General features: G+C 41.3%; 1 protein-coding gene across 1 annotated transcript; it reads right to left on the minus strand.

Moving 5' to 3' along the window:
• Positions 1-2,312: 2,312 nt before the first annotated feature.
• Positions 2,313-10,305, minus strand: leng8 (leukocyte receptor cluster (LRC) member 8; the record flags this gene model as incomplete). Its single annotated transcript, XM_035671596.1, is given in 11 exon segments — positions 2,313-6,818; positions 6,909-7,116; positions 7,220-7,349; positions 7,436-7,504; positions 7,605-7,706; positions 7,918-8,212; positions 8,350-8,514; positions 8,599-8,844; positions 8,964-9,134; positions 9,218-9,389; positions 9,985-10,305. Coding segments are annotated over 11 exon segments (2,042 nt in total), but the record flags the coding sequence as incomplete, so codon positions are not given.

The raw sequence follows: 10,305 nt of genomic DNA on the forward strand, positions 1-10,305 counted from the left end.
GTGTGTGTGTGTGTGAGAGAGCATATGAGTGAGGTTATTGTTCCCGACTGAGAGACAGCTGTGACACTGGTATCATTATTACAAAAGCAGAACTAATGTTTGTCTGGATGTAGCTGGAATTTCATTTGTTGTTTTACTTGCCTTTCTAACAATCTACCTCTCATACATTTTTAGCTTTTAATATACAGCTGTCATTATTAATCCTCTATCGCTTTCTGTGTCTGTGACCTTTCTTTCCTCTTCACCTTTCTTCTCGTGAATCCTAACTAATATAGTTTTTTGTGGCTGTGTATCTCACCGCCTGATGAGGCTGATGCCTGTCTAGTCTTTTCTGTTATTTCTCCAGGGAGGTGTTTTTTTTTTTTTTTTTTTTTCTGAGCTGCTCTAAAAATAAAAAAAACCTGTTTTACATTCACACAGTCATACAAAATTCACAGCTGGGAATTGAAGTTAAGAAGCAGTCTTTTGTTGTTGGCTTTACTACACAATCTGAAGATTAAAGGCCTCGCTCAAAGGCTTGCTTCTCCCATCCTATCTCATACAACTGCCCACTGTGTATTCTACTGTTGCCCTGTTTCACTCTTTACTGTCATCTTTTCCTGTATTTTCTCTCTATTCTTCACTCAGAACTGCTGAATGCCTCCTTTACTTGTGTTATAAGTATTTTCAATTTCCTCTTGGCCTAGTCTTTCTTTCTGTTGCACTCTTTTTTTCTGCTGTGTTTGTGTTTACCTCTAAATAAAACTTGTTTTCTCTCTCTCTTCCTCTTCTGTCCTTTATTGATTCGTAACATTTCCCATCTTTTGTTTCTTCACATCTCCCTATTCACATGGTTGTTTTTTTCTGCTGCCTTAGAAGCCACAACTTGTGATTTATTGGCCATAGAATTTAAGGTAAAAGCATAATTTCCATCAGGCCTCAGAGAAACTGAAGCAGCCTCTTTCCTTCTATTCCTTGCTTATATTTACTCTGCTTCCTACTTGTATTTCTTTTCTCATTTCAGTGCATACTTCCTTGTCAGCTCACTTCCTTTTTTTCCCTCTAGTCTGCTCTTTTCTCTTCTTCCTTCAGTTGCTTTCTGCACCACTACAGAAAACACATATTCATAAAATTCAGCCTCCGTCTGTCTGTATTTTCTCTATTTTCTTTAGTAGTTGTATAAGATTTGCAATAGACTTGAATCTTCTTTCTGCTTTTTAACTTTAATATTTTCTCTCTGGCTGCGCCCTTTGCTTATGACTTTCTCTCATTTTGCTTAATTCTTCTCTTTTCGTTTTCTCTCTTCTGCTCCTGTATACTTTGTAGGTCTAGCTTTACTTTCTTGTCATTAAATTAGCTTTTTTGCTCTTTTGCTCATTAGTGCTTAGTTTTCTCTCTGTCTTTAGTTTATTTATATAACTGAGCTCTACTTTTGCTCATTTCTTTTTCCTCTGTAGCTGCTCTTTTGCTCTTTATAGTTATATTCTTTCCTCTTACTGGACAGCCAGGCTGTGTTTCATGACAAAGCAAATTGTAACAAAGTCTCAAACTGCACTTGAGATGAATTACACAGCTGTAGATTTTAGATATATGTAGCTTTTAATTCACCTTTAATGATAAAACTTTGTAATTAGATTTAACGTAGCTTTAATAACTAATGTTATTATATGGGGTTTAAAAAAGTCACGTAAAATAACACAATATTGTATTTTGAGACTTCCATTAGTGGTTTATGCAGAAACGTCTTAGTTAGATTCTTTTTCACTTTCAATTTAGTTTTCTGTATAAAACTATTTCCTTGCAGTTTCCTCTTTTCTTTATTTGCCTATTTTCCCCTAAAACTTAACAGCATGAACTCAATCCTCTATTCTTTTAACTGATTGCATGTATTTGAACATATTCATTTCTTCTATATTTGCTTACTGCTTTATTTTCTTTCCTTTCCTCTTTAAACTTTTCTGAAAGTTTTTCTGCCTAAAAACTAACCTTTGTATTTTTCCAAGTACACCATTCAATTCATTTTGATGACTTATACCTCAAATGTGTCGGCTGAAACAGAACGTGTCAAACGTATCTGCATAAAAGGGAAAATCTGGAAGGAAATGCCTTTATTGTATCAAGCAACCAAGATAGTCTCTTGCTTCTATTTTTAGTGTTACAGGTGCCTCTCACTCCGTATTTATAACATTTCACAATAAAGTCCATGAAAAACTTGACTGAGGTTCTGAGACTGCTTCCTGCTCAAATTGTTGCTTTTGTTTTTTCCATTTATGCATAATATGGAGTCAGTTCTCCCTGCACCTACTCCATGATAGAGAAACATCAACACTGGATGCCCTTTATATTTTTATTTTATTAATTTTTTTCAAAATATGTACACAATATTTACAAAATGGCAGTTTATCATGTCAGATCTGTAGAGGGATGGGGATAGGGAGGACGCATTGCAGATAAACCTTCAGCTTCAGTTGTTAGTGAGCTGCAACATAAACTATTAAAGCATTGCAGACGCAATACAATACTTACTAGCGAGAGTGACTAGTTGCACATGGCAAACGGTCACAAACATACTAAACATAAAAGGAAAAAGAATGAGAAGAGAACAAATAGTGGTTAGACTTGTAGGAGGAGATGAGGGGAGGGGGAGAGGAGGAGAGGACAGCATGCGGGGGAGAGGAAGTAAGAGAAAGTGAGAACAGACAAATTCAAATGAAGAGTTAAAAAGAAAACGGCAGGAAATGAACACAGCTGAAGTGAAGGACGTGGGAGTTGTTCCAGTGTCAAATATCGAGGAAGGAGTTACGACTGATGGAGGTATACAGTAAACATGGGAGCAAAAAAATACTGAAAACATGACTCAGGCATCGGAGAGGAAAAAAAACAAAAAAGCATCCAAAATGAAAATGTGTACTGTTAGTTGTCTGGGGTGAATTTTCTACTAAAAAAAAATTAATAAACAAACAACAAAGCAAACATCCTGGTGTTTCAATGCTGAAAACCTGAGACATCAGATGTACACACTTTGACCATGTGTAAAAATCTTACATTTACACAAACCAAAGGCAATAAACAACCATCAGTCAAGCTCGTCACATGTGAAGAAACCAAAAAAAAGTTAATTTCTTAGCATGGGAGCACACACCAGCACTTGTCAAATGAGAAACTCTCTAAAAGAAGATTGCATACTGAGAAAAATAAAATATTACTAGATGTAGGTTGTATTTCGAGGATAAGGAACGTGTTCTGTATGTCCAGACACATTTTAGATAAGGGGATTAAACTCAAAACTAAACTCTACTGCAACTCTGTAACTGACTTGAGCAGGTCTGTCAATCTAGCAAACACAAGTCAAATGAATCACATCTTTAAATAAACAGAGTGAAAGAAAAGAAAACTTAAATATCACAATTTCTTTACCAGCAAACAACTGTAGGCGTGTTGATCAAAAACTGTAAATGCATCTGGACAAACAGAAGACCACAGTACATGTTGACTTTGTCATCACTGTTTTTAAAACTAAACATCACGTTGCACAGAAAGACACTTTAAATATTTGGGTTAGCAGCAAACCACATTAGCAGCACATCAACATTTTCCACATTTCATAATGTGAGGCTCCCATGTATTTTATCAGCTGTATGGCTTCAACTTCAGTGGGTCAAACCAAGACTTTGGATTGCTCACAATTCACTCTCTCCGGCTGGCGTCTGGAGGTGGTTCGCCCACTTTATCATCACTCCGTGTGCTCCTGCAATGCAGCAGTACTACGAGCTGAAGAATGAGAAGTCTGGTGGTGTGTGAGAGAAAGGTTTGAGGGAGTGAGGGAAGGGAATAGCAAAGAGGACAGGGGATCAGATAAATGAAGGGGGGGGAGGGGAAGAAAGAAAACATGTTGAGATCATTGTCATTACAAAACATTTGCTGAAATAATGAACAATGAACAGTTTCGGGAAACATATCCAGTTTTACAGGAGCATTTTGTCAACCTGATAGATATTTGTCCTTTTGTGGAAGTCGTTAACAATATGTGCGTTTGGCAACGGTGGTCCCATTCGTCGCTGAGTGTACACTAGCTTAGTATGGAACAATCTGCCAACACAAAAGTGCCACAAAACAGGCAAGCGACACAAATGTGGGAACGTGTTGTTGTTTTCTTCCTGGAGGGACGATTTTAACAACCAAATGTTTCATATCACTGGAATCTGAGCATGACATCTCGCCAAAATCTGGTTCAAGAGCCTGTGCTAATGTTTTCAGGCTGTGCTGGGACAAACTAGCACTAAAAACTGGCAATTATCAACTCCACCACTGCATCCACTGTAATGATAATGATGATGAAGACATAACACACAACCCCATCCAGACCTGTCTGCATTGAAGTTTACATATTCACATAAATGGTCTAAGAAGAGTTTCGCAAAACAAAAACAAAAAAAATCACACTTACCCGTGTGTGAACAAAAAAACCTACACTACGCACCAATCGAAAAGAAATCACAGATATATATATTACAATATTTACAAAAATATACTGTTGACAGGTAAACACGTCGATTGTACAGCAGGCCTGCATCCACTCATGTTGAGTTCACCACAGTCTTAAATACCTCAGCCTCAGTTTGTCTACAGTGGTAATTAATACTGTTCAAATGAAATAAAGTTATGAGGAACAACGCTGACCTAATTTAACAATCATTTTATAGGTGGATGTTAGAGGGTATGGTGGAACGTTTTAAATATTCTTTAAGGGTACATTTCCTGACATTTTCACGCTGTCTAACTATTTTAAGTCTCCTAATACATATTTCCCCCCCAATTATCACCTAAGACATTGCAATTATTATTATTCTAGGCCCTTAAAGTACAAACCTCCTGAAGATAAATGGAGCAAATCACATCAGAAAAATCCACTACAACTCCACTGCCACAAAGAGAAACATTTGATTTCCATTCAGAGTGAATAGTTTCTGTAGACTAGAATGAAGCTACAAATGCAGTTTTCATTTTAGAACATTTTATCATAGCTACTGGACATAAAAGCACTTTACTCAACTTGGATCTCCCTCTTTATTAATCAGTTTAAAACTTGTGTTGTGATTTAAATACGTTACCAAATCAATATTATTATATCAACAACTGTGTGTGTCTGCGCAGCAACAGTTCTGGGATGTTACTGCTTTTATGTCATTCTAGTATATTATCAAATTTGTTGATACTTAATTCATCTCTTCAATATCAACTTGTATGTTTTAATAAAAATCTGCTTTGCAGCTCCATAATTATGTTTTCTTTTGTTGAGATAAAGGCCAATGCTGCTGTCCAAAAAACACGAAACATGAAACATTTAACATTTAACACAGCAAATGTGAGGCAACATCTCTGTTGTGACGTCATCCACCTCCTTCCAGAGAAGTCCCTTTCGCTTACCAGCCTCGCAAACACCAGAGCCAGATGTAGCATACAAACCACTCGTTGTTATTCCCTCTGGAAGAAGCAGCAGGTTTCCCACAGATGCTCCGCAGCGCAGAATTCACCCTCAGCTGTATTTGAAGATGGCAGCTTAGCTGCCCCTGTTTCTTTTGAACAGCTGGTGAGGTTGAGACATTGATGAAAGATGGGCTTCATCACAGCGTTGATCGGGCTGTGCTGGATTCCAGCTGCTAGCAGAACTTCTACCTGAGGATGATGGAGGCAGATTCCCTCTCTGCATCCGGCTGCTTTGATTCTGGAGATGGAGCTCAGCTTCGAGTGTATGGAGGAGTGAGGAGATGATGAAGAACACTTGCCTGTATTCGTCATCATACACAAAGTCAATGCTCATTAGATTGAGACTTTCCCCAAATGCTGGCCAACGACTTCATAACTGACCAGCAAATGACTACAACTTCATTAACTTCAGGAACAAGACTTTGACACTTCAGTCCATTGCTTTCAGGGGCCATATGATTGGGGATATGGAGCAAGATGAACAGCCAACTGTAGATACCTTGAGGAAACTGGGTGCAGGGCAGGACATACAAACCACCACCTCTTCTTCTTTCAGACAAACTGCTGGTATCTTCTCTCCTCGCTGTCTCACAGTCTCTAAGAGAAGAATGTAAAGATGACTTGACTCTGCAGGCTTGACTTCAAACAGGAGACAGCTGGATGACTTGAAGAACTTCTTTGTAGTTTCCTTTTGGTTGACAAGGCTTGAAACTTCAGGTCTTGGAGCTGTTGACTTGAGGGAGGAAAAAACATGACAGAACACTGTTAGCTTTGACATCTGATGGTGGTAAAGGAACAGGAACCATGTGGGTGAGTGCCTCTCTGATCTGGTTCTGTGACTTCTTGGCCTCTAAGTGCCGATTACATGGTAATCCATAATCTAAACTGTTCACTCACTTTTCTGGCATTATGAATGTAGCGAGAAATCTTGGGCATTAGGCTAACCTACAATATAAGAGTGACTGTGTGCAAACTCCCTCTGTTCTCATTGGAGTGTTAGAAAAGGACATCTGCCTTATAAAATCTGAATCTTGCAGCAGAGTACTCTAACACACATCTTTCTATACGGGTCTTCAGTAGTTGTTAGCCTCCCAACTACTCTATCTGACTGGCTGAGGTGTCTGAAGTGCAGTGCATTGTATATGTAAGGATCCACGATGGTCCCCTAGCAACTCCCACCCCCACTCCCTCAGGAGGCAGCCAGTGAGGCTGTGCTGGTTTTGCAGTCTATCTTTTCGGGGTCAGAGGGTGTAAAGGTGACACCTAGCCCAGTAAGAAAGGCCATACAGGAGTCTAAACAAGTGAAGCCCAGAGCAGACTGCACATACTGCACCGGCAAGTCGGGCCTGAACCTGTGGACACAGGAAACAGAGAAACGGAGATCAGCAGTTATAAAAAAAGGACCTAACATTGCAAATAGACCTTTCTGGAAGTCGACTTACGTTTTGACCATGGCCCGAAGTGCAACCTTTCTTTCCCTCTCTACAAACTTGTCAATGAGGTATGAAGCCATGCGCGGGGCTTTCAGGTACAGCTTAAAGAAACGGCGATAGTTTCCTAACGCCCAGGCAGCACGAAGTTCAAGAGCATGACACACACACACATCTGCCCGCAGCGCCGGGGTCAAGTACACCAACTCAGTGGTCAGATCTGAAGGGGAAGATAAATGGCCATTGTTAAAAAGAGGAAGGAAATGCGGAAGTGTGAAATGTGATGTGTGGTAGTGTCTCAGAGAAGAACAATGTGAACATACCTCCAGAGTTTTTAGTAAAGATGTAATACAGCAATCTATACGCTGTAAACTCTCCAATGTTGTCTGAGGGATGGTCCTTATACAGAGCCTTCAGCTGGGTCTGGCACTGGTTGAACTCTTCATGGTCTCCCTGAACACAAACATTCAGCTGGTATTAAAAAATGCACTGTCATCAGTTTTAACTTGTGCAAAACTTAGGTTGCAAAACAGACTCACCTTTTCCAGAGCAATGCGTGCATGACACTCGTACACTTCCACTGTGAATTCAGTACGAACTCCCTGGACCTGGATAATTACAGGGGAGAATAAACATTTTATAAACACAGAATAAAAAACAGACAGAAGTTAACACAACAACAGAGAGACCAATGAAATGAAAACGAACCGTGAGGTCCTGTCGAATGGATTTCATCTGTTCGCAGGCATAGACATAGTCCTGGTGGGTTTTCCAGTGGGCCTTCACAGCTTGTATAGATTTTCTCAGGACCTGGGTAAAAATTCAGAAACAGATAAAAGTCTGAATCTTGATCTTTCTGTGAAGCAGAATATAAATATACTCTATATAAAGTATGCTGAAAACTAATAAACACATTTATTCAGTATTTCTCAGACAATGATTTGTGACAGATCTCCAAAAAGCCAAACATTGTCTCTGGACTTCAAAACTAAAGTAAGAATACATTAAAAAGGCTGATTACATGCACGGGGCGCACAGTGGAGGGGTCCGGGGCACAGGTGAGTCTCAGGTAAGACTTGGTGATGTCCTGGCATGTTCCCACAATAGGGCAGTCCTCCCAACTGAGGCCCTCCTGCGTCCCATCGGGTAAGTCCAGGGCATTGATGGAGAGAACGAGGGGCTCGGAGCGAAGCTGCTTGTGAAAACGAGCTGCTCTGCTCTGCTTCTTTGCCTCTCTGTTTGGGTCGTGGAAATCCAGCCCAGCATTGCCGCCTTTCCTCTTTTTTCCCACCGTTGAATTGGAATCTTCCATGTTTCTGGAAGAATAAGTTAAAGGTTATTCACAAGCTGTCCGTGGCTTAGTGTAGTAAAACAAACGGTGATCAATGAGAAAAGTAAGGGCCTGATTAGACGCTTCAATGTAATTTGTGTAGTAACATATTTATTCATTTACCGCCTTCCTCTGTTGGCTTTTCCTCCTCTTCCTCGTCCTCTCTCTCCACCTCCACGTCCTCTGTCCCTGTCATTACCACGACCACGTGCTCCTCTCTGACTTCGGCGTGACAGCTGAGGTCGGAGGTCACTGGAGATGCTGCTGTCTGACTGCGAGCCAGAATCACTGGGAACAAAGAGACATGAGACATTAAAGAAAGAAGAAGAAGAAGAACATTCACAATAACCGAAGAAAGGGAACGTGTCTTACCTGCGTCTATGTCTTTGGTTGCTGCGGTCTCTGTGTCGGCCATGGGAGGGGGACGGGGAGCGGGAGGATGAATGAGAGGAACTGGAGGACGGACTCCTTTGAGAGAATATGTTTCTGTAGTGACCCAGTCTGTGTCCACCACCCCTGCCTCTCGACGCTGCAGCCGCTGTGCTTCCACCGCGGCTAACTGAGCCATCTGACGCCCTCTGGGGAACAGCTTCCCAACGAGACTGCTTGACCTTTAGCCTACAAAAACAAACACTTAAATCTTTATGTGCACACAAACTGCAGGGAACACTGTCAGCTTAAAAGCTTAAAGAGAAATTAATATATACACCAGGCAAACACCAATCTACTGGACTCACTCTGGCAATGGCTCACGAGTCCAATCAATGGTGTAAGCAGAGCCATCCTTTAACCGGTCTTGCAGAACTTCCTTCAGCACCTTCTCTGTGCGATCTTTGTCCTCCTCCGTCTCACAGGCTGTAAAACAGCGCTGCACATATTCCTTCATAGCTTGGGGCCAGTCCTGGGGTCTGGAGCAAAAACATGTAAGTCAACATATTATTGAAAGACTAACAAAAACAGACAGAATCAGTGGAGACAGACGAGTTCTCACCGTGTCTGAGCACCGCCCGGTGCAGCACTGGCACTAGCCGGGGAGGAAGGAGTTGGATTCAATCCTGAGGGCTGCTCGCCTGGAGGGAACGTCTGATTGGAAATTGGGGAACACTGAACCTGATAGGGCCTCTTGGGAAGATTGAACTTCACAGAACCTGCACCAGGCGCCTCTGTGAGGGAGGAAATGTACAAAAGGAACAGAATTAAGAAATAAAACATGACAGGGAAACATCTGCACAACTAAAACGTACATCTGTTTTAAATCTCACAAAATCCAGATACAGAAGCACAAAACTTGACTTCTGTTCTCTCACTGCAGAGCGAACAATACAGATCTGGATTCATAAAGCACAACATTTCTCCCGGCATCATCTTTTAAACCTCACAGTCCCTCTCAGACTAAGCTCCTAATGGGATGGGATGTTCTTGATTGGCCCATAATGGCACACAGAGCTCTCTGATTGGTGTGATTTAGAGACACGGCTTGAGCATCATCACAACTGTTGCTAAGTGAAACACCTGCCCGCACTTCTAGAGAGGCTCTCTGCCCCGGTTACAAAAACAATCCTCGTCACGCACACTGTCTGTATGTAGAGGGCATGAATACACTTCTGATCATGAGTAACGTGTTTTCTTTGTTAGCTATTTACAGTTGAAACAGACATTTAATTACTGCTCTCAAATATAAATATAGAAACAGTAATAGAGTCGAAAGATTTTGTTTGTTTTTAGATGCCAACTAGCTCACGAACGAGTAACTCTTACGTTTCATGCGGTGCCACAGTTGCTGTCCTTGTTTTTGGTTTTTGTTTTTGTTCTCTCCTCTGCCAAGCCCGGGTACATACTGGCCTTGCTGCTGCTGGGAGGTATTCTGAGAGGGCTGATAGGCGTTCTGGGCCTGGAAGCCCTGTCCATAGTTAGGTCTGCCCTGGGAATGATTGTAAACTTGCATTTGGTTTGGGTCACCAGGCGGGTAGGACATGGAGTTATTGGCACTGTAAGCATTTTGTGATGGAGGAGGGGGGTACTGGGAGTTGGGTGGGGGAGGGATTGGTGGGGGTGGAGGAGGAGGGGGTTTCTCTGAGG

The sequence above is a fragment of the Morone saxatilis genome, unplaced genomic scaffold (assembly GCF_004916995.1).
Source record: "Morone saxatilis isolate NCDOM2014 unplaced genomic scaffold, NCSU_SB_2.0 Contig24, whole genome shotgun sequence".
Classification (NCBI taxonomy): Eukaryota; Metazoa; Chordata; class Actinopteri; family Moronidae; genus Morone; species Morone saxatilis.